This window comes from Artemia sp. Qi Xiang Cuo, chromosome 5, assembly GCF_049724085.1.
Source record: "Artemia sp. Qi Xiang Cuo chromosome 5, ASM4972408v1, whole genome shotgun sequence".
Lineage (NCBI taxonomy): Eukaryota > Metazoa > Arthropoda > Branchiopoda > Anostraca > Artemiidae > Artemia > Artemia sp. Qi Xiang Cuo.
The window spans coordinates 85377704-85404406 of record NC_142798.1 but is presented as its reverse complement, the minus strand read 5'-3'; the positions used below and the strand labels follow the sequence as shown (position 1 = coordinate 85404406).

At 37.2% G+C, this 26703-nt stretch overlaps 1 protein-coding gene across 1 annotated transcript in view; it reads left to right on the top strand.

Annotated features, from left to right (window-relative positions):
• Positions 1 to 26703, top strand: part of LOC148952655 (putative E3 ubiquitin-protein ligase HERC4) — a 132829-nt gene that overhangs the window by 6946 nt on the left and 99180 nt on the right. The window contains 2 exon segments of the mRNA XM_089089250.1: positions 23146 to 23278; positions 25841 to 25951. Of these exon segments, the coding sequence (XP_088945376.1) occupies positions 23164 to 23278; positions 25841 to 25951 (226 nt within the window). The 5' untranslated portion in view covers positions 23146 to 23163.

Below are 26703 nucleotides of genomic sequence, written 5' to 3'. Positions count from 1 at the left end.
GCACAGTGATAGGAAGACCTTTTTCGACAAGAAAGCCAGCGATCTTGAAGATGCTTCAAAAAAGGAGACACCTGCTCCCAGTAAGAACACCTCCGTGGGCTGACAGAAGAGAAGACTTCCGCCTTGAGCCGGGTTTCGTCTGCTGAAGACAGTATGCTGGATGGCAATGGAGGCCAAATCTCCGCCTGGAGTAGTAACTTCCCAACGCTTCTGATTGCCTAAACAGTTGGTCATCCCGACCCTGATCTGATTCAAGCAGCAATGACCGCACCCGAGGCTACTTCCGACCTCGTATCGCAACCGTTTTCCCTTTGAGATTCAAAATGCTGTAAAACGGTTAAATAATAATCGAGCCCCCGGCGTCTGTGGTATTTCTGCAGAACTCCTCAGGTACGGGGGTGCAGCGATGATTCTTTGGCTCCAGCTAATGTTCTCAGCTGTATGGACGACGGAAAGCATACCGAATGACTGGCGTGCTGGCATCATATTGCCGCTCTGGAAACGTAAGGGCAGCCGTCAAATATGCTCCAACTCTCATGGGATCACGCTTCTCTCCGTTCCTGGTAAACTCTTCACCATGTCACTCCTGGACATGTGTTCCACCTTTTTGCGTAGAAAGAGAAGAGTCCAGCAAGCCGGATTCAAGCCCGGCAGGTCGACGATGGAGCAAATGTTTACTATGCGCCAGTTGATCGAGAAGACGCGAGAGTTCCACCAAAAAGCGTACATCGCATTCGTGGACTTTAAGGCTGCCTTCGATTCTGTTGATCGCCGTTCACTTTGGCTGATATAAGAACTACGTGTCAACCTAAGAAATATTGCTCACTTTTTAAAAACCTGTATGAGGGTTCAGAAAGCTGCATGTAAGTCAATAGAAGATGCAGCCCCACATTCGCGGTGAAGACTGGCCTCCGGCAAGGTTGAGCCACCGCTCCTGAGCTTTTCAATTGTATCACAGACCATTTTATGACCTGCATGACGAATCCCCGTCAGTTCAGAGACCGGCTACTCTCTGATGTTGACTTTGCCGACAACATAGTGCTAGTTGCAAGCACCGTCGAAAAGATCCCCAAAGCTCTCCAGGTGCTCTCAGAAGAAGCCTCAAAAGTTGGACTGAAGATCAACTGGTAGAAAACCAAAGTTATGCTCCTTGAGCCCCCCACGTCCCGTTCTACTGTAAAGAAAGTCAACGTCGGAAGCAACCGAGTAGATGTGGTTGAAGACTTCACTTACCTGGGATCTATTCTGTCGAAGGAGGGCTGGATCACAAAAGAGCTTACATCTCGATTAGCAAAAGCGTCAGCACTTGTTTGGAGGCTTAGCAGCATCTTGCGAAAGCCAAAAAAAAGCCGGTTTACAAAAAAGCGCATTTACACTGTGTCCGTCAGTACCGTCTTGCTGTATGGAGCGGAGACGTGGCCAGCTGCAAAATCTATCCTCAGTGCCGTTGATGTCGCTCAGACGAAACAACTCCGAAGAATCGAAGGACTTCATTGGACTGACTTCGTTAGCAATCAGACTCTCCTGTCACGTACCGCTCAAACTCCTTTCTCGACGCAGCTCACCAAGCGTACTGTTCGGTGGTACGACCACCTCCTTCGCATGCCACGCGACGCCCCAGCACGGGTCGCATTCGGCTTCGACCCCACCCTACACGGATGGAAGCAACCCAGAGGACGCCGACCCACTAGGTGGAAAGACAAAGCTGATGAATTCCTCACCCATGCCCACATCCCGGTGGAAGAAGCTGCAATCCTGGCAAGCGATAGGTCAACCTGGAGGCGCCTATTCTCATCGTTCTCTACGCCGAACCCTCGGCAGGAGCCTTAAGTCAAATAAGTCAAGGCCACATTTCTTGGTATTTATGCACTGTGTTGACATAAAGCCAATTTCATGACAATTAAAACAACATTTTGGGAGAAAAATAAATCCTTGTATTCTGAAGCGCTCATAGCCAATATTAGTCATCATTTGTGTGGCAGTATCAAGGGCATCTCTGCTTGGAAATTACAGCTTGAAGGTGCTTGATTTCCCACATTGTTTGGCTTTCTCACAACCGAATATTAATCTTTGTATATCCTCTGCACTAAGATAGTTGGGAATACCTTTACCTACACTGATGTGTGAGGGAGTTTTGATTTTTGCACTTGAATCCTGGTTTTGATTATTAATCACAAGTGCCAATTTCTCTGCAGTACCCTTCTGTGCAATGGCTAACTGCCACCCATTTTTTCCTGGTCTGAGCTCAACCTTCGAAGCATCAAGGGATTCACCACATGCAGGTTCTATAAACGCTTTCCACTCCAAGGGGGTTTTTAGTGGTGGAGGGTTTGTAACAACTACAGAGTAAGACAGCTTTGTGGGGGCATTGGGTTGGGTAGGAAATCTAGTTTGAGCAAAAAGATTTAAGTCATCTTTTTTCAATTGTTCCATGAAGCCTTCAAAACGACAGCACATATCATTTACTTGGGTTGTTATGCATGCACTTATCTCTACTCTGCATGCAGGGACCTTGGTGTGGTCAAAAATGACAAATGTGGGAAGTTGACGGTTTTCTTTATCTGATTTGGCAAAGAATTTCACAATCTCCAAGACATGTTCTTCATCCTTAACTGATTTATGGAAGGGGTCTGGTAGGCCAGATCTTTGTAGGATCAATCATTTTGCATTCAGTATATTATCTCTGGAGAAAAACTCCACAGCTCGATTTGATGTTTTATTCCAGCTAGCATTGCTCTTGAAACAATATTTAACACTGCATTCCAAATGATGTTTTCCATGTCTAGATTTTATATTCATTAATCACAAGTATATATCCAAAAATTCACCTTTGGGTTGATGTTTCGTCAACCTTAATTGCTACATTAAGTCAGTCCGAAAAATATAAGAAGTACCAGATTGCGTCAGAATGAAAAGTCACTTCATATTTTAATCCTTTAGAGATACAAACAATCCACATAGGTGTCTTCACTTTGAAATCTAGTTCAATACTGAACTAGATTATATATGGGATTATAATCCCATATGCCTTTCCCATTACAAAAATAACTTTTATGGTAACAAAAACTAAATTTACTAAATTTTCTGAGACCAAGCAGTGATCACGTTGTTTTTGTGTGTCCAGCTAACATTACATGTTGCCGCCCTTCTGGCAGTTTAGCTTGTGTTTTTAAGAAAAATATTTCTGGTGGGAGTCCTGTGCTTTTCCAATCAGATGACACTTTTCTTGCTCTGCGTCTTGGTAATATTGTATTATTTAATGTGTATCTGCCATATAATGATCGTTCCATTTATTCACTTCATAAGGTCTCTTGTGCTTGTAATGGACTTAAAACTTTAATTCAAAAGATATCGGATCATGGGTTGCATTTTGTTATTGCTGGTGATTTTAATACTGATCTGGTTTCTGGTAATGTAAGGAATGATCAGCTTCTTGATTCTCTCCCGGCGTATAAAATTGTTTGGAAGTCTCATGATTATACGTTTATTCACCATTCAGGTAGTAAATCAGAAATTGATCACGTTATTTGTTCTGCAGCTCTTGTCTGCTTGCCAGTTACAGTTCATTTTGACGAGCAAGATCTTGATCACCTTCCGCTGTCTTTTTGTTTATCAAAGCCTGCAGTTTGTTCTGAGAGTATATCTAAGAGTCGTGGTGTACGTTCTAAATGGTTTTATAAGCCTGATTGGAATAATGCGAATGTTTCTGTTTATCTTACACCATTGGTTTCGCTACCAAGTACGATTTTTGCTCTGTATCAGCTTCTGCAGTGTAGCCAGAATTTTATTTATGTTGAATATGAAATAGACCGATATTATCATTCTATCCTCTCCGCTATGAAAGAAGCTGAAAAAAATTTCTGTCCCAGCAAAGTGAGTCCGAAAGAATACTCAAAAGCCTCTTTGGTCACTTGACCAAAGAGGTCACTCGCCAGTTACGGTTTATTTTGACGAGCAAGATCTTGATCACCTTCTGCTGTCTTTTTGTTTATCAAAGCCTGCAGTTTGTTCTGAGAGTATATCTAAGAGTCGTGGTGTACGTTCTAAATGGTTTTATAAGCCTGATTGGAATAATGCGAATGTTTCTGTTTATCTTACACCATTGGTTTCGCTACCAAGTACGATTTTTGCTCTGTATCAGCTTCTGCAGTGTAGCCAGAATTTTATTTATGCTAAATATGAAATAGACCGATATTATCATTCTATCCTCTCTGCTATGAAAGAAGCTGAAAAAAATTTCTGTCCCAGCAAAGCGAATTCGAAAGAATACTCAAAAGCCTCTTTGGTCACTTGACCCTAACCTTAAGGCCTGTAAAAATAAAGCTAAATTTTGGCTCAAAGTTTGGACAAAATGTGGTCGGCCCAGGTCTGGTAATGTTTTCTTATTAAACAGAAAACTAAATTAGAATTCAAGAATTATCTAAAAAGTGTCTGATACCATGGGCTTGATTTTCCTTCTTTGCCTAAAGAATGGAGGAATGTAATTAATTCTAGTAAAACAGATGATTCTGGTGTGATTAGCGAAGCTATTCCACCAAGTTCTTGGCATGTACCTTATTCGAAGATATTCTCCGTTTTGAATTATTCTGTTCATAGAAAATTTGGCGAAGCGTTTTTTATTTAGTCCCTAGACTAAATAATTGTCCCTAGATTTCTAAGTCAGCGCTTTGTTCTGCCTATATTGCGTTGTGAAGTTTTGAATGCTTTGAATCATCTCAAGTCGTAGAAACTTTGAAAAGGGCTCATTCGATTGGAAATTGAAGTGGCTCGTGCCCTTTTTAATAGTCGAAAGTTATTGGAGGGCAGCTAGCCCCCCCCACGCCCATCATTCCCCCAAAGACATCCAATCAAAATTTCGAGTTAGCCATTTTTTCAGCATAGTTGAATTCCACATAGAAAATATGTTTTTGAGGAGGACACTCCCCCACAACCCTCGTGGCAAGGGTTTTAAGTTGTGCCCTGAGGGCATATAAGAACGATGTTGGCACAATGTAGGCTACTATTTATTATTTTTCCTTTAGAGCAGGGCACTTCATATGGAAGAGGTCGTCGTAGAACTTCAAAAGGGGTTCATTCGATTGGAAATTGAGAGTTCTAGTGCCCTTTTTAATAGTCGAAAGTGGTTGGAGGGCAACTAGTCCCCCCCCACGCCCAGGATTCCCCCAAACACATCCAATCAAAATTTTGAGATAGCCATTTTGTTCAGCGTAGTTGATTTCCAGATAGAAAATATGTTTTTGAGGAGGACACTCCCCCACAACCATCAGGGCAAGGGTTTTAAGTTTTGCCCTGGGGGCATATAAGGTTTTTATAGAAGGCGTTGTTGTAGAATCTTCAAAACAGGCTCATTCGATTGGAAATTCGAAGGGCTTGTACCCTTTTTAAAAGTCGAAAGTGATTGGAGGGCAACTAGCCCCCCCCCCCCCCACGCCCATCATTCCCCCAAACACATCCAATAAAAACTTTGAGATAACCATTTTGTTCAGCGTAGTGGATTTCAAGATAGAAATATGTTTTTGAGGAGGACACTCCCCCACAACCCTCAGGGCAAGGGTTTTAAGTTATGCCCTGGGGGCATATAAGGTTTTTATAGAAGACGTTGTCGTAGAAACTTCAAAAAAGGCTCATTTGATTGGAAATTCAAAGGGCTAGTGCTCTTTTTCAATGTGGAAAGTGATTGGAGGGCAACTAGCCCCCCATGCCCATCATTTCCCCAAACACATCCAATCAAAATTTTGAGATAGCCATTTTGTTCAGCGTAGTTGATTTTCAGATAGAAAATATGTTTTGAGGAGGACACTCCCCCAGAGCCCTCAGGGCATGGGTTTTAAGTTATGCCCCGGCGGCATATAAGGTTTTTATTGAAGGCGTTGTCGTAGAAACTTCAAAACAGGCTCATTCGATTGGAAATTCAAAGGGCTAGTGCCCTTTTTAATAGTTGAAAGTGATTGGAGGGCAATTAGCCACCGTCCCCCCCCACGCCCATCCTTCCCCCAAACACATCCAATAAAAATTTTGAGATAGCCATTTTGTTCAGCGTAGTTCATTTCCAGATAGAAAATATATTTTTGAGGAGGAAACTCCCCCACAATCCTCAGGGCAAGGAATTTAAGTATATCCTGGGGGCATATAAGGTTTTTATACAAGGCTTTGTCGTAGAAACTTCAAAAAGGGCTCATTCGATTGGAAATTCAAAGGGTAGTGCCCTTTTTATAGTCAAAAGTGATTGGAGAGTGACTAACGCCCCTCTCCCGCCCACCATTTTCCCAAACACATCCAATAAATATTTTGAGATAGCCATTTTCTTCCATGCAGTTCAAAGTTCAGGAAATTATACCATTGAGCAGGACACTCCCCCACAGTCTTCAGCGCAAGGGTTATAAGTTATGCCCTTGGGGCATATAAGGTTTTTATTGGAATTTTTGTCGTAGAAACTTGAAAAGGGGCTCATTCGATTGGAAATTCAAAGGGCTAGTGCCCTTTTTAATAGTCGAAAGTGATTTGAAGACAACTAACCCCCCTCTCACGCCCATTATTTCTCCAAACACATCCAATCAATATTTTAGATAGCCATTTTATTCAACGTAGTTGGAAGTTTTGGAAATTAGGTCTTTAAGGATGACAACCCCTCCCCCCCCCACACCCCTCAAGGCAAGGGGTGTATAAGGTTTTTATTGAAAGAGTAGAAAATTCAAAAGGGCTCATTCAATTGGAAATCGAAAGGGCCAGTGCCTTTTTTAATAGTTGAAAGTGATTAGAGAGTGACTAACACCCCTCTCACACCCACCATTTTCCCAAACACATCCAATCAAAATTTTGATATATCCATTTTGTTCAACGTAGTTGAAAGTTCTTGAAATAAGGCCTTTTAGGATCATAGCCCCCTCAGAACCCTCACTGCAAGGGTTGTAAGTTATGGCCTGGGGGCATATAAAGTTTATATAGAAAGTTGTTATAGAAATTTAAAAAAGGGCTCATTTGATTGGAAATTAAAATTGCTCTTTTTAATAGTCGAAAGTTAGTAGAGTAATTAACCCCCCTCTTACTCCCACCATTTCCCCAAAAACATTCAATCAAAGTTTAGAGATAGGCATTTTGTTCTACGTAGTTGAATGTTCTGGAAATTATGTATCTAAGGATGACAAACCCCCCAAGGGCAAATGTTGTAAGTTCTGTCCTGGGGGCATATAAGGTTTTATAGATAGAGTTGTCGTAAAACTTCAAATGGGGCTCATTCAATTGGAAATTGAGAGGGCTATTGCCCTTTGTAACAGTCGAAAGTGATTGGAGGGTAACTAACCCCCCTCTCACGCCCACCATTCCTCCAAACACATATCCCATCAAAATGTTCAGATAACCATTTTGTTCAACGTAGTTGAAAGTTTTGGACATTAGGTCTTTGAGAATGACCCCCCCCCCAGCACCCAGGGCCCGGGTTGTAAGTTATGCCCTGGGGGCCTATAAGATTTTTATTGAAAGGTTTGTCGTAGAAACTTCAAAAGGGCTCATTTGATTGGAAATTGAAAGGGCTAGGGCCATTTTTAATAGTTGAAAGCGATTGTAGAGCGACTAACACCCCTTCCACGCCCACCATTTCCCCAAACATATCCAATCAAAATTTTTGGATAGTCATTTTGATCCACGCAGTTTAAAGTTCAGGAAATTATACCTTTGAGCAGGACACTCCCCCCACAGTCTTCAGGGCAAGGGTTATAAGTTATGCCCTGGGGGCATATAAGTTTTTATTTAAATCTTATAAAATAGAATATTGAAAAGAATAGTCTTCACTCTTTAGGCTGAATAAATGAATCTGGAGAAGAACCCTCGAAGAATACAAGATGCAAAACCCTGCCGAAAATTCAGTCCGAAAGGAGGTGTTTCCAAAGCTATTGATGCTTCTCTGGGATGAGCTGGCAAAGGATGACAATGTCAACCTTCAAAATGGGCTCACGGCATGCTTTGACAGAAAGCGTTGGATCGAAAAGATTCCCGATAGGCGATCAAATGACGAAATCCGTGAGGCAGTTGGTGATCCTGTCATAACTTCCTTTGAAAAAAGGCGGTTTGTCACTGTTGGTACTGTGTCGCGTAAGCGAACAAAGCTTAACAAGGCTCCCGGAAAATCACTAGCTAAATCGAGCGACAGAGAAGATGAAAATCTTGAGGATTAAAGGACGAGTGAAGTGAAATCTGGCAAAGCTAAAATGAAGCCGAATAAAGGAAAGGGGGCTGGAAAAAAATTACGAGAAGTCCTAAATCTAGACTGCTCATCAGACGACGCATCAGACACCTTGCTAGAAAAACTGTACGGCGATTCCAGTGAACTTAGTTGGGATGAAGGCCAGAACAGTGAACATGAGGGTGGTGACAACTCTACTTGTAAGAAGTACTCAGGTCTCCCAATTAAAGTGTCTGACTTCTTTGCTGTGTTCTATAAGAAAGATTTCTACATTGGGCGAACAGAAGACTTCCAGATGAGGGGATGGTGGAGTTCAAATTTATAGAACGTGTGAGCAATGCTGACTTCAGTTACAACTGGCCCAAGAAAGGTGGTGTCAGTGTTGTTGAAGAAAGATATGTTTTCGCTGGACCACTCGTACGAAAAGTACATGGCCCCTTCCAAATTACAGGGCATCGTGAAGTTACAAAGTCATACAAAAAACTTTGCAAAGAACACAAATTCTAGCCCCCGGTTTTCCGGGATTTTTCTGCAAGTTCTGTTTTTTGACATGATCTTAGTCTAATTTTCTGTATTTTTTTTTAATTTTGTTCAATATAAGTGACCTTTTTTACATTAAATCTTAGAGGAAAAAGTCTGTAAATACGTGGTTGTTCAAACTTACCGAAAGCATGGCCAACTTTGAACAAATTAGGAAACTACATGAACAGTACATAAAATAAAATAACGTCGTTCAAAGTTGGACGAAGTGTGGGAAACTTTGAACACCATTTTCAAAAAAAAATTATGGCCATGTGGGAAGGGATAGAAAAAATCCGTAACGTCCACCCTCTTCAGCGGTCAAAAATACATATGGAAATGTGTTTCTAGGTTGTTATGTTACCATTTACAAAATTTATTACGAAATAAAGGAGAAAAAAAGGTACTTATAGTTCAAAGTAACCCCGTTTAATGCCCTTTTTAATAGCCGAAAGTGATTAGAGGGCAACTAGTCCCCCTCTCACGCCCACCCTCCCATTTGCCCATTATGTTAAAAGTAAATGTTGCCTTAAGATTAAATCAAAATGCATTGTGTTAATGCTAATTACCAATAATGCATCTCAGCCATCCCAAGAACGACTGAGGGTATTATGTTCAAACTTTCGGGGCTACTTCTGCTCTTAAAATTTAACCAATTCAAAATAGCGTAAGTATATCCAAGCTATCAAATAAAGTTAACAGATTTTTTTGCGAATGGTATCAAGTTTTCTATTTGAGGTCAACTAGAGGTGGTATGAAACTAAATTAAACACTACTATTTGTGTCCAGATTTTTAAAGGGTGCATGTTGTTAAAAATTGCTGAAAATTTTTCTCCAGCACACAAATAGCAGGTCAAACTAACTATAAAGTCTTAAAAAAGGAAAGATTTAAAGTATAACTTTCTTTTTCCCTGAAAAGACTATGTCAATATAAAACGAACAGAAATTAAGTAAAAAAAAACTTTTTCCACAATATAAGTTTTTCAAAGAAAAGTAAAGAACTTAGTTCGAAAAAAAATGAGCAAAAATAAAATCAAATAATCTACGAAGCGTGGAACTACCACAAATGAGTATTGATAAACAAATGAAACAAAAAACGAACAGAAATTAAAATAAATAACTGGGTAAAAGTCAAAACGAGCAGAAATTAACATGAGTAGGGCTTAAAATCCCTGTGCCTTCCCAAGGCCAGAACATAATTTGCACTTTGCTGAAAAAAATACAAATGAATGTGAATTCCTAGTTCAATATTTATATACTGATATTTATTAATCAAAATGTTAATATTATTTGATTTATTAAAGTTATGAAAGTAAAAACATTTATATTTTTCAGTAAAGGGCAAATTATGTTCTGGCCTTTGGAAGGCATAGGGGTTTTAAGCCCTCTCACTTAGATAGCCATTTTATTCAACGTAGTTGAAAGTTTTGGAAATTAGGTCTTTAAGTATGACAATCCCTACCCCCACTGCCCTCAGGGCAAGGGTTGTAAGTTATGCCCGAGGGATAAATAAAGTTTTTATTGAAAGCATTGTTGTAGAAACTTCAAAAGGGCTCATTCAATTTGAAATCGAAAGGGCTAGTGCCTTTTTTAATAGTTGAAAGTGATTGGATAGCGACTAACACCCCTCGCACGCCCACCATTTTCCCAACCAATCAAAATTTTGAAATTTCCATTTTGTTCAACGTAGTTGAAAGTTCTGGAAATTAGGTCTTTTAGCATGATAACCCCCTCAGAGCCCTCGGTGCAAGGGTCGTAAGTTATATCCTGGGGGTATATAAAGTTTTTATTGAAAGTGTTGTCGTAGAAACTTCAAAAGGGCTCATTCAGTTGGAGATTGAAAGGGTTAGTGCCTTTTTTAATAGTTGAAAGTAATTGAAAAGCAACTAACGCCCCTCTCACGCTCACCATTTTCCAAAACACATCCAATCAACATTTTGAGATGTTCATTTTGTTCAACGTAGTTGAAAGTTCTGGAAATAAGGTCTTTTAGGATGATAACCCCCTCAGAACCGTCACTGCAAGGGTTGTAAGTAATGCCCGGGGGGCATATAAGGTTTATATAGAAAGTTGTTGTATAAATCATAGGCAGTGCGATTACGCTGCCTAAGTAAAGAACGGGGACACTCGAGAACGATACAAGAAACGGGGACTAAGTAAAGAGGAGGACACTATCCCACAACCCTCAGGGCAAGAGTTTTAAGTTATGCCCTGGGGGCATATAAGAACGATGTTGGCACAATGTATTATTTATTAATTTTTTCCTTTAGAGCAGGAAACTTCGTATCGAAGAAGTTGTCGTAGAAAGGGCTCATTCAATTGGAAATTGGAGTGGCTTTTGCCCTTTTTAATAGTCGAAAGTGATTGGAAAGTGACTAACACCCCTTGCACTTCCACCATTTCCCGAAACACATCCAATCAAAATTTTGAGATAGCCATTTTGTTCAGTGTAGTTTATTCTCTAACACAAATTCGGTTTTTGAGGAGGACAGTCCCCCACAGCCCTTAGAGCAAGGGTTGTAAGTTATGCCCTGGGGGCATATAAGGTTTTTTTTTTTATAAAAGGTGTTGTCATAGAAACTTCAAAAAAGGCTCATTCGATTGGAAATTCAAATTGCTAGTGCCCTTTTTAATAGTCGACAGTGATTTATGGGCAACTAACCCGCCTCTCACGTCCACCTTTTCCCCAAACACATCTAATCAAAACTTTGAGATAGCCATTTTATTCAACGTAAAACGTAGTTTTAAATTCTGGAAATTTGTCTTAGAGGTTGAACCTCCCCCCTCCCTCCGCACAGCCCTCAGGGCAAGGGTTGTAAATTATGCCCAGGGGGCATATAAGGTTTTTATATAATGCGTTGTCATAGAAACTTCCAAACGGGCTCATTCGATTGGAAATTTAAATGGCTAGTGCCCCTTTTAATAGTCGAAAGTGATTGGAAAGTAACTAACACCCCTTCCACGCCCACCATTTCCCCAAACACATCCAATAAAGATTTTGAGATAGCCATTTGTTCCATGTAGTTCAAAGTTCGGGAAACTATGCCTTTGAGCAGCACACTCCCCCCACAGTCTTCTGGGCAAGGGGTATAAGTTATGCCCTGGGGGCATACAAGATTCTTATGGAAGGAAAGCTTGTCTAAACTTCAGAGGGGGCTAATTTGATTGGAACTTGAAAGCTCTACTTCACTTTTTAAGTGTCAAAAGACATCGGAGGGTAACCAGCCCCCTCCCACGCCCATCTTTTCCCAAAACACATCCAATGAATATCTTAGATAGCCATTTTATTCAACGTAGTTGAAAGTTTTGGAAATTACGTCTTTAAGGATGACAACCCCTCCCCCCCACAGCCCTCAGGGCAAGGGTAGTCAGTTATGCCCTGTGGGCATATAAGGTTTTTATTGAAAGCGTAGAAACTTCAAAAGGGCTCATTCAATTGGAATTGAAAGGGTTAGTGCCTTTTTTAATAGTTGAAAGTGACTGGAGAGCGACTAACACGCCTCTCACGCCCACCATTTTCCCAAACATGTCCAATCAAAATTTTTAGATATCCATTTTGTTCAACGTAGTTGAAATTTACTGAAATTAGGTCTTTTAGGATTAAAAACCCCTCAGAGCCCTCATTACAAGGGTTGTAATTATGCGTTAGAGGTACATGAAGTACACGCAGAAAGTTGTTGTATAAATTCCTAAAAGGGCTCATTGGATTGGAAATTAAAATTGCCCTTTTTAATAGTCGAAAGCGAGTGGAGATTAATTAACCCCCCTCTTACGCCCACCATTTTCCCAAAAATATTCAATCAAAGTTTAGAGATAGCCATTTTGTTCAACATAGTTGAAAGTTCTGGAAATTATGCACTTAAGGATGACAATTCCCCTAGAGGCCCAAGACCAAAGGTTGTAAGTTCTGCCCTGGGGGCATATAAGGTTTTTATAAATAGAGTTGTCGTAAAACTTCAAAAGGGGCTCGTTCAATTGGAAATTGAGAGGGCTAGTGCCCTTTGTAATGGTCGAAAGTTGTTGGAGTGTAACTAACCCCCTCTCACGCCCACCATTCCTTCAAACACATCCAATCAAAATTTTCAGATAACCATTTTGTTCAGCGTAGTAGAAAGTTCTGGAAATTAGGTCTTTGAGAATGACACCCTCCCAGCACTCAGGGTAAAGGCTGTAAGTTTTTCCCTGGGGGGCATATACGATTTTTATTGAAATTTCTATCATAGAAACTTCAAAAGGGCTTATTTGATAGAACATAGAAAGGGTTAGGGCCATTTTTAATAGTTGATAGTGATTGGAGAGTGACTATCGCCCCTATCACACCCACCATTTCCCCAAACACATCCAATCAAAATTTTGAGATAGCCATTTTGTTTAACGTAGTTCGAAGTTCTGGAAATTTGGTCTTAGAGGATGACAACCACCCTAACAGACCTTAGGTTAAGGGTTGTAATTTATGCCCTTGGGGCATATATAGTGTTTATATGAAGCGTTGCCGTTTCCAAAAGGGCTCATTCGGTTGGAAATCGAAAGGCCTAGTACCCTTTTTAATTGTCGAAAGTGATTGGAAGGCTTGACATTTTTATAAATCGATGTGGGAATAAATCGGTGAAGATCAATATGGGTATAATTTATTATTTTTTGTTGTTGTTGTTGTTTAGACCAGGGCACCGTATATAAGAACTTGTTGTAGGAACTTCGAAAAGGGCTCATTCGATTGAACATAGAACGGGCGATGCCCTTTTTAATAGTCAAAAGCGATTGGAGGGCAACTAATCCCCCTTCCAATCCCACCCTCCCATTTGCCCATTATGTTTGAAAACTAAATGTTGCCTTAAGATTAAATCAAAATGCACTGTGATATTGCTAATTCCCAATAAGGCATCTCAGCAGTATCCCAAGAACGACTGAGGGTATTATGTTCAAACTTTCGGGGCTACTTCTCTTAAAATTTAACCAAATCAAAATAGCGTAAGTGTATCCAAGCTATCAAAGAAAGTAAAAAGATTTTTTTTTTTGCGAATGGTATCAAGTTTTCTATTTGAGGTCAACTAGATGAGGTATGAAACTAAATTAAACAGTACTATTTGTGTCCAGATTTTTAAGAGGGTATATGTTGTTAAAAATTGCTGAAAATTTTTCTCCAGCATAGAAATAGCAGGCCAAACTAAAGTCTTAAAACACCAAAAGATTTAAAGTATTATTTTCTTTTTCCCTGAAAAGACTATGTCAATATAAAATGAACAGAAATTAATTAAAAAACTTTTTCCACAAAATAAGTTTTTAAAGAAAAGTAAAGAACACCATTAAACCAAAAATGAGCAAAAATAAAATCAAATAATCTACCAAGCGTGAAACTAACACAAATCAGCATCGATAAATAAATGAAACCCAAAACGAACAGAAATTACAATAAATAACGGAGTCAAACTCAAAACGAGCAGAAATTAGCATAAGTTGGGCTCAATACCCCTATGCCTTCCAAAGGCCAGAACATAATTTGCACTTTACTGAAAAAAAATACAAATGAATGTGCATTGTCAGTTTAATATACATATACTAATATTTAGTAATCAAAAAGTTAGTATTATTTGATTTATTAAAGTTATAAAAGTAAAAACATTCCATGAATTTCATGGATCTTGAATTGGATCAGATCCATGGATCAGAGAATTTCATGGTCTTGTATTGCCGTTCCTTTGTTCCTTAAGACGAAGTCCATCAAAATGATCAACATGAAGGGGGATAGAACACAACCCTGCTTAACTCCTGATTTAGTACAAAACCAGCCACTAACTTCATTTCCTACCTTAACTGCAGCAGTGTATTGATTAACACCATAAATTATAAATTCCACTGGCTTATTCCATTATAGAAGAAACAAATACTTCACAATGTTCAAGGAAACCATTTCATGGTGCTCCTTTAGGAAACATGTGCTCCCCTTGAACAATCTAAGCTGTCCACTTGCCTGCAAGTCCTGTGGACGTGGTTTTTCATAAATATTTGAATCATTATTTTGTCTCTAATTGCCTTCAAATTGGCTCACAAAACTGATAGACTATTTGAATTACCCTTACTCTATTTCCATGTATCTTATTTCTGCCCTAGGATGGATGATAGATATGATCATTGACAAGTGAAATTGAATCATTTTTATACAACTCCGAAAAAGCAATGCCAGTTCTACCTATCAAAATATCTGTCGTGTATCGAGACTATCTGTCTTGCGTTTACTCTAAATAGCCATGACTTGGCTCTCAAGTCTTAATTAACTTCCACTAAGTTGATCAAATTAAAAAATCAATGGACTCAGTTGCAATAAGTAAACCAATTTGCTTAGTTGCAATAAGCTTACAATAAGTAAAGCATACCCTACTAAGACCATAAATATTATGGTTCTATGTACTGCCTTTTACAAAAAAAGGTTCCAACCAAAGCTGTAATATTAACTGTCAAAATAACTCAGTCAGGCAACATTTTCTATGATTTAAATATTAGTGGCATAATTTCATAAAAATCCTGGGGGAGAGGGCAAAGTTGGAGCCATTTTTCCTAAATCGATTGAAAATGACAGTAAAAACTAAAAAATAAGCCATTTGGTACCATAAAGGTACTATTTAGTACCATAAAAGTGATATAAATGTACTTTATAGTAGGCTATAATGATAAATATAAACTAAAAAAAAATAATCTGTTTCTGTTGATGCTTGAATTTTGCAGATTTATCTTAGTTTTGACAGGATTTTGGAATAAACTCAAGTTTAGTTGGGGGCGGGGGCGGGGGGTAAACCAAGGTCTGGGAAGGGTAGTTGCCCCCCTACCCCATAGCAAATTACACCTCTGGATTTCATGGACTGATTTACAAAAGAACCTGTCAAATCTTTCTTAAAAATCTTTGCTAGTACATTTCTAAGGAATTCAGCCTTGTATGTGAATAATGGCTATGGAGATCTGATGGCTATATGGAATAATGACTGAAGGAGATCAATACAAAATAAATTATTAACACCTTTAAACCCATCTTGGAAGGAGATTCAGCAAAATAAAGTAATTGAGGATAAATTGCAGAACTTCATTCAACCATCTTACATTTCTTTCAGAAAAATTATGTTATTTGGTAAGGAGACAAAGAGCATTATTTAATAAGCTCATCCCTCTCTATTGTGATAAGTCTACAGGTGTTGTAATTAAAAAGGTATTATATGACAGTTTTGAAAAAGATTGATTGGCGCCTTAGCCCTGTAGAGTATTCTATCAAGCATTAAACAAGTAAGTATTAAACATCTATTGTGACCCAAGCACCTGAAAAATAAATATAATATAAGCAACATAATACATAAAGAAACATATATTAAACACTTTAACTAGGAAACTATACATCTTCCTTATTTTGACCTTCTTGTCGTTTGAGTAGTCTTAAGGGATAGTCCAGGCTATAAATTTAATCTATCCAGTAACTTTAAGATTCTCCCTGATCTATTTGTCTTTATGGATGTATGTGGTGGGAGTACTGTAGGGTAAAAGTACTGATGATTTGACAGTTTTTTAAAAAAAACACTACATTTTTTACTCCAAAAGGCTTAATTGAAAGACTTAATAGGCCTTGAATAGGGTTTCAGTATGTAGAAAAAATGTCTATGAATCTAACTGTTTGATTAGAAGTTTGAAGTTTTATAAGAAAAGGGCACAAAACTCCGATTTCCTTAAATTCATGAGTTTTCACCTACAAATTTGACAAAACGTAAAAGCTATCTGTTTTGATGTAAGTCAGAACCCAATTCAACACATGTCAAAATGCTTGGGGAATACTTGTGGGGGGATCCTAGTGGATTTCACATACCTATTCTTTTTACTTTATTTTTTCGTTTCTCTGCAACTTTTTTAAATGTGTAAATGTATTAAACTCTATTCAGATAGTGTAAGCAAAAAACTGAAAAATATGCATTAAGTTTAGGGACAACATTGAACAATTCTGTGGAGTGTAGATGTGTGACCTAGTTCTCAACAATATGATAGTGTAAAATAGGTCTTTTTAAAACGCTATCTGGAATGGCCCACTTTCTCTCAGCTTTAATGATCCAGCAAATATTTCTTTGTTGTTCACAGTTAAAGTGTTGTCAACATTTGGCCATTTCAAAATTAATCTTCCAGTTTAATCATCTTAAAAAAATTTTAGTTTTGATTATCCTTTGTCTGGAAAGTCTAGAAATCTTGAAATATGCATTTCCTACTTAAGATTATTAGAAGTTTGTGACACCAAGGAATTTAACATGTTTTGTTCGTATTTTGGGTGGTATAGGAATTTCGCACTAATTAGGGAGAGTTCAGCAAGTATATTTTTTATTTTACAGCTTGGGATCTATTTGAAAGAAAACATGAAAAAAAAAATACAAAGAGATTGTGTACTTCAAATTTATTCAGTGATAAATGAATAAGGGTATTGTGATCAACCAAGTCAAATGCTTAAAAATATGAACATAGCATGAGGCCAAGCAGCAGTTCCTCAGATGACGGAAAAATCTAGCATCAAACCAGTAAAACTACAATTAAAAAAAAAAACTTTTTAAATGTTTTTTCGTGTGAAATATTATCACAAATAATAATCGTCAAAATCTCTTGCTATTGAGAAAGTACCTGTAAATTTGACAACTATGTTCCCATCAAAGGACCCTTGAATTTTGACACTAATTGTTTTTTATCTGTTTTACATGTTCAGTGAAGTTCGACAGCACCTATATTTTGACAGCGCCTGTTGCTGTCTGCCGAAAATTTTGACAAGGATACTACAAGATATTCTCAATAGAAATGAATCTCATAATAGAAGCCAATATCTACATTTGAATTCGGCTGAAGGAACATCTTTAGTTGGTCTGGTATTCCACTACACCAGACAAGAATTTTCGACACTTGGAACATAGTTTCATCAGTATAATATTAGCTGCCCCTTCAACTTAATTTTATCAAGAAAAAGTCAGTATAGCTACATTTTAGAGAATATCAGATGTATCTTGATGCATTGGTGGTGATCCCAACTCTTTTTTGCAAAGGCTCCAAGAGATGGTGTTCAAAGTCTTGACTAAGCAGTTATTCTGTTTTGAAGGAAAATTTTGACAGTCGTTCCAAAATTTTACTGTCGAATCATTGGTGCCTTTATCCTAGTTTTGGCTTTGGAACAAGATGACATGCTCCGGATTTCTTGATCACTTGGTTGTTGATTTGGCTAGAATTGGTGTTTAAATTGGTGTTAGATTGGTGTAGCTGGATGGGCTGGCCTTTTTTGGCAATTCTTCAGAAGGTTCTTATATTTTTGGCATCATCACGTTTGCCAATGATGGCATGTAGTTTGACTGGTAGATGCACTCGTTAGTACTACATCTGGGGTGTATAAACTCGCTATTTTATTGGTATACCACTCCATAGTCTGTCTCTATAGTCACTGAATGGTTGCTCAGCTCATCATATGTACAGGTTACTGTGACCTTGATCCATCTTTTATTTGATTGTCCATTTTTATTTAGTCATACTGGTTGACCTTGTGCTGGAGATGCTAAGTCATCTATATAAGTGTTACAATATTCTAGTAGAGCAGGGTACGGATCTGATTTGTCAGCTAATGTTTTAGACATGAGCCTCTTGACTGTTTGGACTGCCTTTTCACAGGCACTCTGGTTCACAAATACACTGATATGTCTGCTAAGTATGAGCTTCTTGTCTGTGTCAACTACATAGAAGTTGTGTGATTGTGGTTCCCTGTCCTTGTGCTGAACAGCTAGGTAACATATGCCAGTAACTTTCAGTGGCTCACCAGTATAACTTGTGAGTATATCCGCAGTTAGTATTACTTTTGGCCTTGGAAACATATTTTTAAGGATCTGAGTTGGTATAATGTTTGCTTCTGCACCTGTGTCGAATTTAAATTCCACGTCAATTTCTTCTTTTTTCAGATACAGTTCGGCGACAGGTTTGTTACACTTTTCCACCTTGCTCTTGATGCTTTCAATGAAATACTGTAATGGTGGGTCAGTAACATTTTCTTCTGCTTCTATGCTATGAACATTCTGTTTACTGCTTCTGCACATTTTAGCAAAGCGGTTTAGCTTCTTGCATTTCATGCAGCTTTTCCCTTTGGCAGGGCATTGATGACTTTTATTGAACACTCCACCACAATTATAGCACTTTAGCGATTCAACTGCATCCTTTGATGAACAGAAATGACCAGGTGTAAAACTTCCACTACATTTGTAGCTTATTTGCCCATGCCTTGCTACTACATCCACCGCTTGCTTTACATGAACTTTTTCATGTTCCTGGTTAGACATGATTATTAACTGTGCTTGGGTTGCTTCTGTAGCTCTACATATAGCTATTGTATGAGTTAAGGTTAATCCGCCACCTTTAATAAGTAATTGTTCACGGATTTTGTCCTGCTTAACTCCAAAAACTAGTCTGTCTCTAATCATCTGATCACTTGTTGTTTCAAATGCACTTTCTTTTGCTGTAATGCGCTACTAAGTAAAGTATTGTGCTATTGATTTATTGTCTCTCTGGTTACGTTTATGAAACTGATATCTGGAAAATATTGGATTTGCAAAGGGCTCAACATGTTCACTAACCTTCCTTAGATATGCTGTAACATTGTTTGTTTCACTGGCAGTTAATGTCCACGTATTGAAAATGTCTCTGCCTTTCTCACCAGCCTATATCAATAAATATGAACATTTCACTGCATCCTCTTTTTCACTGAGTGGTCTCGTAAATGTGAGTTCAGCATGTTGCTTGAAGTGTAACCATGCAACTTTCAAGTTTGTTGCATCCCAGTCTATTGATGGGCTAGCTCCAAATTCCATATTGTGTTCCTTATACTTCTGACACCATGTAAAATTGAATTTATTTTACACCCATCATAAACACCGAAATTGATGAAAAAAACAGCAGAAAACAAAAAACATACACTTAATGGTACAGACAAAGCAAATACACATACACATCAATTAAAGTGACAAGAGTAGAGGTAGCCAAGGATGGCTGCTTGTCATGCAACTGATTAACTGCAGAAAGTGGATCAGTCACTGCCTATCGCCAGATCTGGTACGAATTACTCGTTCTCAGTGGAACTTGCAGCAGAAGCTTCAAATATCTAAAGAAAATTCTACGGATTTTAAATTTATCTTTTTTACGCAGAAGTTTCCAAAATGGTGTTATATATAATATATGTGGCAGGGCAACATCATTATAAATTCTATCCAGTGAAAACCTATTAAGGTTTCCTATTAAGGCTAGTGACTCCACAGGCTCGATAGACTGGTATCCTAGTTGAATGAGAGGTAGAACAGATTTATTCGAATTAAACCGATTTTGACACATTAAAACTAAGGCCAATATCACCATACTGAGATGACAGGATATTAAAATTACTTTCTAGGGATGTTATTTGCCGAGAAAAATTCAAGATATCATCTGCAAATCCAACTATGGCCACATCTATTCCTCTTAGAATACAACTTGTAGGGATTTTGGACCGCGCCTCGGAATTACTATTAATAAACAACTGGCGAAGAAATCGCACCCTGTTTAATACCTTTATTTACAGGGATTTTCCTAGTGGGTTAGGCATTAGGGATGCGTAAACACACATTTAGTTGGCGATACAGATCATAAAGAGGTCAAACAATAGCTGGGTCGACACCATTTTTCCGTAATTCTAGCATCATCTGCGCATGTATGCCCGAGTCAAATGCGCGGCGTGCGTTGTATTCACCAATAGCCAGTGATTAATTAGAAATGTGCGCATCTAACAGAATTTTTGCTACAAGAGTTTTCTATCAAGCATTAAGTGATAAGCATTAAACCAGCAAGCATCAGAAAAGATAAACATCAAGCAGTAAGCATGTATTGTGACCCAGGTACCTACAAACTAAATATAATATAAGCAACATAATGAATAAAGAAACATAAATTAAAAACTTTAACTTGAGAACTCTATAATTCCTACGACCAACACAAGCTTCATCCTTTTGTTCAGTCTATTTTATTCTATCTAATTTGGTTTGTACATGATTTAGAAGCTTCTCAATATGTATTTGTTCTCCTTTTTTACTTACATTTCAGTTAAAAATTCGAGATTTTGATGGGTAATTTTTTTTTCTTATAGTGTCTTGGATGAATATCAAAATCTTCCTTTTTTAGAGAACTGCTTATTAATAACAGTAAAAAGAATAAACAGAAACTAAATCTAATCTATCCTGAATTGAAGAGATGGTAGGTTGAAACAGCTTTGCCTATACTCATAAGGTAAATATTTCAATTAAGGAACACATTTATGCATCTCTTTGCACTTTTTCAGTGAGGTGTGAGGTGTTAGATTACTTACGACAAATCATGCATAAATTTACAAATAAAACTGGTCCCAAATCAACTACCCTGATGGAGTACTTTCCCACAAAAGACTTTCCTAGGTAAATCTGTATTGGTTGTTTATTTTTGAAGTAAACGTTCTAAACAATTAAAAGCTGTAGGCCTAGGCTGCCACTAAATTCTTTATTTTATGCTCCTTATTTTATTTTATGTTTGTGCTAGAATTTTACTATATATTTTGAAAGAATATTGAATGGAGAGGGTATATTTGTTTCTTATCTGCTTTCTGCCCTATGATATACTGGTTTTGAGACAATGAGAAGAACACAATTTTTTTTGTGAATAACAATAAGATGATACAAATCTAACAATTAAGGTTTTAATATTATCTATGTTAAAATGAGTAGCTTGTATGAAATTTTATTCAAAAAACTTATGGGGCTTCAAAGCTGCTTGGGATGCAAAGAGTTTTGGAAGCATGGCTAGATGACCTCTAATTGATTTTGGCACTTAAAAATGCCGATTTGTGTTAGAATTTGTAATCAAATTATCTATTTTTCTACAATCATCCATTCTATGTGATGAGACCAAAATAACACGTGAATGAATTATAGGTGTTTATGAAGTCTCTTCTGATGTGGGTATCATAATATAAAATTGCTCAAAAAAGTAACGACTTGAACCATTTTTAGAATTTGAGAAATTGTACAAACTGATCCCTGAGAAATTTTGTTTCCTGTGGGATATTGTGTTGTTTCACTTGATTAAATCAAGCATTCCCAAAGGAGTAGACAAAAATAACCAGAATTTGTAAAAAATATATCCGACTGTCTATCTGTAATAAATTAATTTCCCTGGCATATGCCTATGTCTAATTTCCAAATGAATAATTGTGTATTAATGAGTCTTCAACCATGAGAAAATTAAGGTACTACTTGGAAAAAAATTCTGTAACTAAAAAAAAATCTTTTTACTGGCTTAAAATTTCACAAAAGAGAACTAACTAGGAAGATTTTAACTTTTCATTTTTTTTTTCTGGCTCAAAATTTTACACAGGACCAAATGAGAATTAATCAAATTTTTAAGCCAGGGCAATTTTGCTTCTATTTCTGACAGTTGCTTAAAGAATAATTTGATTTGTTTTGCAAAAAAAAAAACGGTATGGGTGTAAACCAATAATATATAAACACACTGAAAAACATTGATGTATTTAAAAAATGTGACGGAGAAGGTGCTTTTTGAAGTTTTTGGAAAACTGGGGATGGTTGGAGGAAAGAGGGTAAATAAACTTCACATTTCCAGGCTTGTGAAAAGTTTGCTTTTGGTCAGAAAAAAGTCATCCCGTGGATGTCATATGAAACTATTTCATCTTGAGTGCAATTTCCAAAATTTTTCTGGTTTATAGAATAAAAATAAGTCTTCACAAGGTCCTGGCTTTGCAGTTGTTTTTCATTTGGAAATTATAGTGAAATATGAAATTTGATTCCTTTGCAGCATTTCACTAGCAAATCAAATTTCCTGATATTTTCAGTGTTTGTACATTCTTATGAATATTGCTAACAATGACTACAGTATTGACAAAACTCATTGAAAAGATGAGGATTTAGAATAGATGCATAAGTTTGACAGACTCTTACGCACAATAGGATTCTAACTTCTCCCCGAAGAATCATCATTGTACTTTCACTCTTTTGCCATTGTTAAATCATATTTTCCAAGTTTCACTGTTCGGCCTTTGCTCTAAGAAAAAGTACTCATCTAGGCTCTAAGATACCATGAAAAAGTAAATATTGTTCTAAAATTACCGCTTTTACATTGGGGCTCAGATTCGTCATTTTGTATTTATTTTTTTTATTGGAAGAAAGAAAAAAAAAAAAAAATCATAATTAGCTATAATTTCAGAATATCAATGAACTCAAATTGTACAAATTACAGTATTCAAACTAAACTAAATTCAGTTTATGTTCAAATTATTGAAGCATTCAGTATGAAGTAGGATATTATTGGCACATAGAAGAACAAACAGTAAAGATTTTTCAAGACAGATGCCATTTTTGCCTTATCTTAGTCCTTCACTTTTTTTTTTATTTCAGACATGATTGTTGACTACAATGCTTTGTTGGGGTAATACGGTGAATGGTGAGCTGGGACTTGGTGGCATTGAAGATGAACGTCTATTTCAGCCCCACGAACTGAAGTTTGATCAAGTATGGGAAGTAAAAGATGGTAAGGACCATAGCTCCACGTTTGGGAGGGAAATGGGGTAATTTTCCACCCGCATAAGTGCTATAATGTCATGTTACTTTTTAACCGTCACTAACTTTAGTCATATCTTTTCATTGACCGTGGCCATGGATTCCTTTTGTGCTGCCTTAATTTGAATTGCCACCAAGATAAGGTGGAATGGCCTCCTAAAGACGTATTGCTCCTGAAGTGGCTTCATTATGTTTTAGGTATTTTTGAAGACCTTTCCATGACGTACAAATGTGCTGATGAGCGTGGCTGTATATGTGATTGAATAATTCAGACCTTTTTGTCATTGTTCTTCACTGTCTATTCAAAGGATTTATCTCTGTATGAACTGTTGCTTGTACTTCATTATGTTTGGATGGTATTCCAGTTCAACATCTACTCAGCTTCTTCCCAATCCTGGTCAACAACTGCCTCGAGTCACTGGATGGTTGTCTCAGACAGCACGTTCCGAAGATCTAGTGTGATGCTCATATCCCATTTTTCTTCATGTATGGGAGAGTTTGCAACTTTAGAATTTTAAGCAGTCTTCATATGATGTTTTTATGCTCATAACTAAATTAATGCATTTCTATTATTAAATTTACATTTCTTTTTTTTCTTATCTAATTTTTCTAGCGTTCTGGAGCTTAAGCTAAGTTAAGAAAACATAGGTACTTAATCTTTTGATTTGTTTGTCTTCCTTGTCAGTCATTGTGACCTTAATGTCTACTAATGTCGAATTATCATTCATTTTGTCAATCTAGAGTATATAAAGGAATAACTTTTGTCAATTCTTTTTACTATTCACCTTACTCAGGTGCAGCATGAGAGATATTGAGCCTCTGGGCTCTATCTCTTCCCTTCCCCCTAAAATCACAAGATTTCCGCCTGATTTCTGTAATTCCTTATGTTTTCGTGTAATTAATCTTTTTTTGTCACTTTTGCATATTTCCGCCTCTCCCACGAAATGACCTTCTGCCTAATTATTTGGCATTATTTACTGATGGAAGTGGAAATATGAAAATGTTATTAGTATCATTAACACTAGCCTTAGTTTTTGTCGCCCTTAGGCTCAGGCGTTTGGGAAGGCTGTACAAGCATGTCTATTTGTTGGGCCAGAGCTCACTTTTTGATCAATTGATCTTTCCTATAAGTCTTTGCTTTTACCGAATCATTTACCAAATTCTTTTTGGGCAATGAAAAATAATATTGATGTGATTTATTCCTTGAACGATGAGCTTCAATCATTTTCAATTATATGTCCTAATAATTGTCTTTATTTTATAGATGGGTTTACTGTAATTCTCTACCTTATTGATTATTTTTTTTGTTATTTTCGTAATTTGTCAAAACTGTTCCTGTGCGGTAGGAATTTTTATTTATAGAGTCGAGGCTACAGGGAACACAGTTGCAAAGAAATAGAGGAGATTACGAAATATAATAGAAATTTAAATTCAATCCAAATCGAATAACAGATTAAAATATAGATTTGACTAACAAATGATGAACTTACTCTATTGTACACTGGGGGGGGGGGAACGCTCTCTGGAACTGGTTTGAAAGGCGTCTTTGGCACATTTGAAGCAGAAAAAAAATACTATATAGCGTTATAAATCGCCCCCCCACCCTTCTTATGTGCAAAAAGAGGGAAAAGAAACCTAGGCTTTGGTGGTAACCTTGCTTGGGTTCGCGAAGATGTTCATGCAGAAACAGCATTTGTATGGTACTGCAATTTATTTTCCAAGTTTGGTTATTTTAGTTACCATAAAAAAAATGTTGTAGTTAAAAAAAGAAATAAAGCTATTCTGGAGTAACTCTGGGAATCTCCCAGGATTTTTTTTAATTAATAACAGGAGTCATGAAAGATACAGGTGTTGATTAAAACAATGTAAGTACATAATTTTGAATGATTTAAAATCCTGTATGAATATAACTACAAATGACATTGCTAATTTGGACCATATACTAATGTTGCCTACTGTACTTACTCTTTTGTGTATGGGCCTAGGGTAAGTTCTATTGAACAATAAACTTGAAAATTTTTCCATTAACCTAAGACCAAGACATACTTATTTATGACGAACTTTATGCACAGCTATAAACAAATAGACTACAGCATACAAGCAAAAACACCCATACACACCAATAGAAAACAAAGAGAGAAAATTCCAGGTAACATAATTTTTTCAAAATTGTGTTTAAAAAAATGAAACTTTTTTGGAAATTTAAGGTCTTATTCAAGTGAATTCCAGGTGTTGGTAAAATATATCAAATTGAGAAGCCTGATCTTGTAGTTGGACAGAAACCATCTATGAAATGTTCATTATTATAAATAAAAGTAGGATGATGGCGGTAAAATATGAATAAAGTAATAAAATTCTGGAAAGAATCTGGTAATTTACTATTTAAAAAAGGATGCACTTACAACATACTCCGTGTGGAGTATTTTTTTGGATTCTTTTCTGTAGAATCTGTAAGGGTTCAAATACTGAGTAGAAAACGTTAATTATATACTTGCACTTGGCAAAGTACTCTAGAGACTTAATTTTGTTTTAGTCGTCTGTGGCGAGAATCACACACTTATGGTATTATTGGATGGTCAGATCTGGTCATGTGGGTCTAATGATTATGGTCAGCTTGGTCATAACAAGGCGAGAAAAAGACCAGGTGATGTAACTTGGCTAGTTTACCTTGGAGTACTCCAATTTTTGATCTATGTTTAATTTATTTAAACTAAAATTTGTAAAGACCTGCTGCTAACACAAGAAACTGCCCCAAAGGCTTTTGAGCAATAGGAAAAACAAGACAAAGTGTTAGAATGGTACACGAAGAGCGTGTCAGAGACAGGAATAACAAAAAAACATTTTGCAGCATGTTTTTCTTGTCTATGCTTTTTTTTTTTTTTTTTTTTGAATTACATTCTGCATTAAACCCTGTTGTGGACTTACCAAAACTCGGCTTAAGTTTTGACGCATATTCCCTGTGATTAAAAGAAACATAACTAGCGCCGAGTTTATGTCGTTCTGTTTTTGGAAACGCGAAGCGAACTCACGTTTGAGATTATCAAACAGTTCGTGGTAACGAACTGTAAGTAAGGAGCGACCCGGCTCAATAGTAACCGAAACTCTAAAAAAAGGGATTTTGATACCAATAGATACATCAAAAGAATCAGGTTTTAATACTGAAAAGGTTTTAATAACATCAAAAGTTACGCGCCTGAGAATATTTGGCAGATTTTCGAAAAAAGGGGGAAAGACCCCCTAAAAGCTATAGAATCTTAATGAAAAACACACCATCGGATTCAGCTTATCAGAGAACCCTACTGTAAAGGTTTCAAGCTCCTATCTGCAAAAATGTGGAATTTTTTATTTTTTGCCAGAAGAAAGAACACGGATGCGTGTTTATTTGTTTTTTGTTTG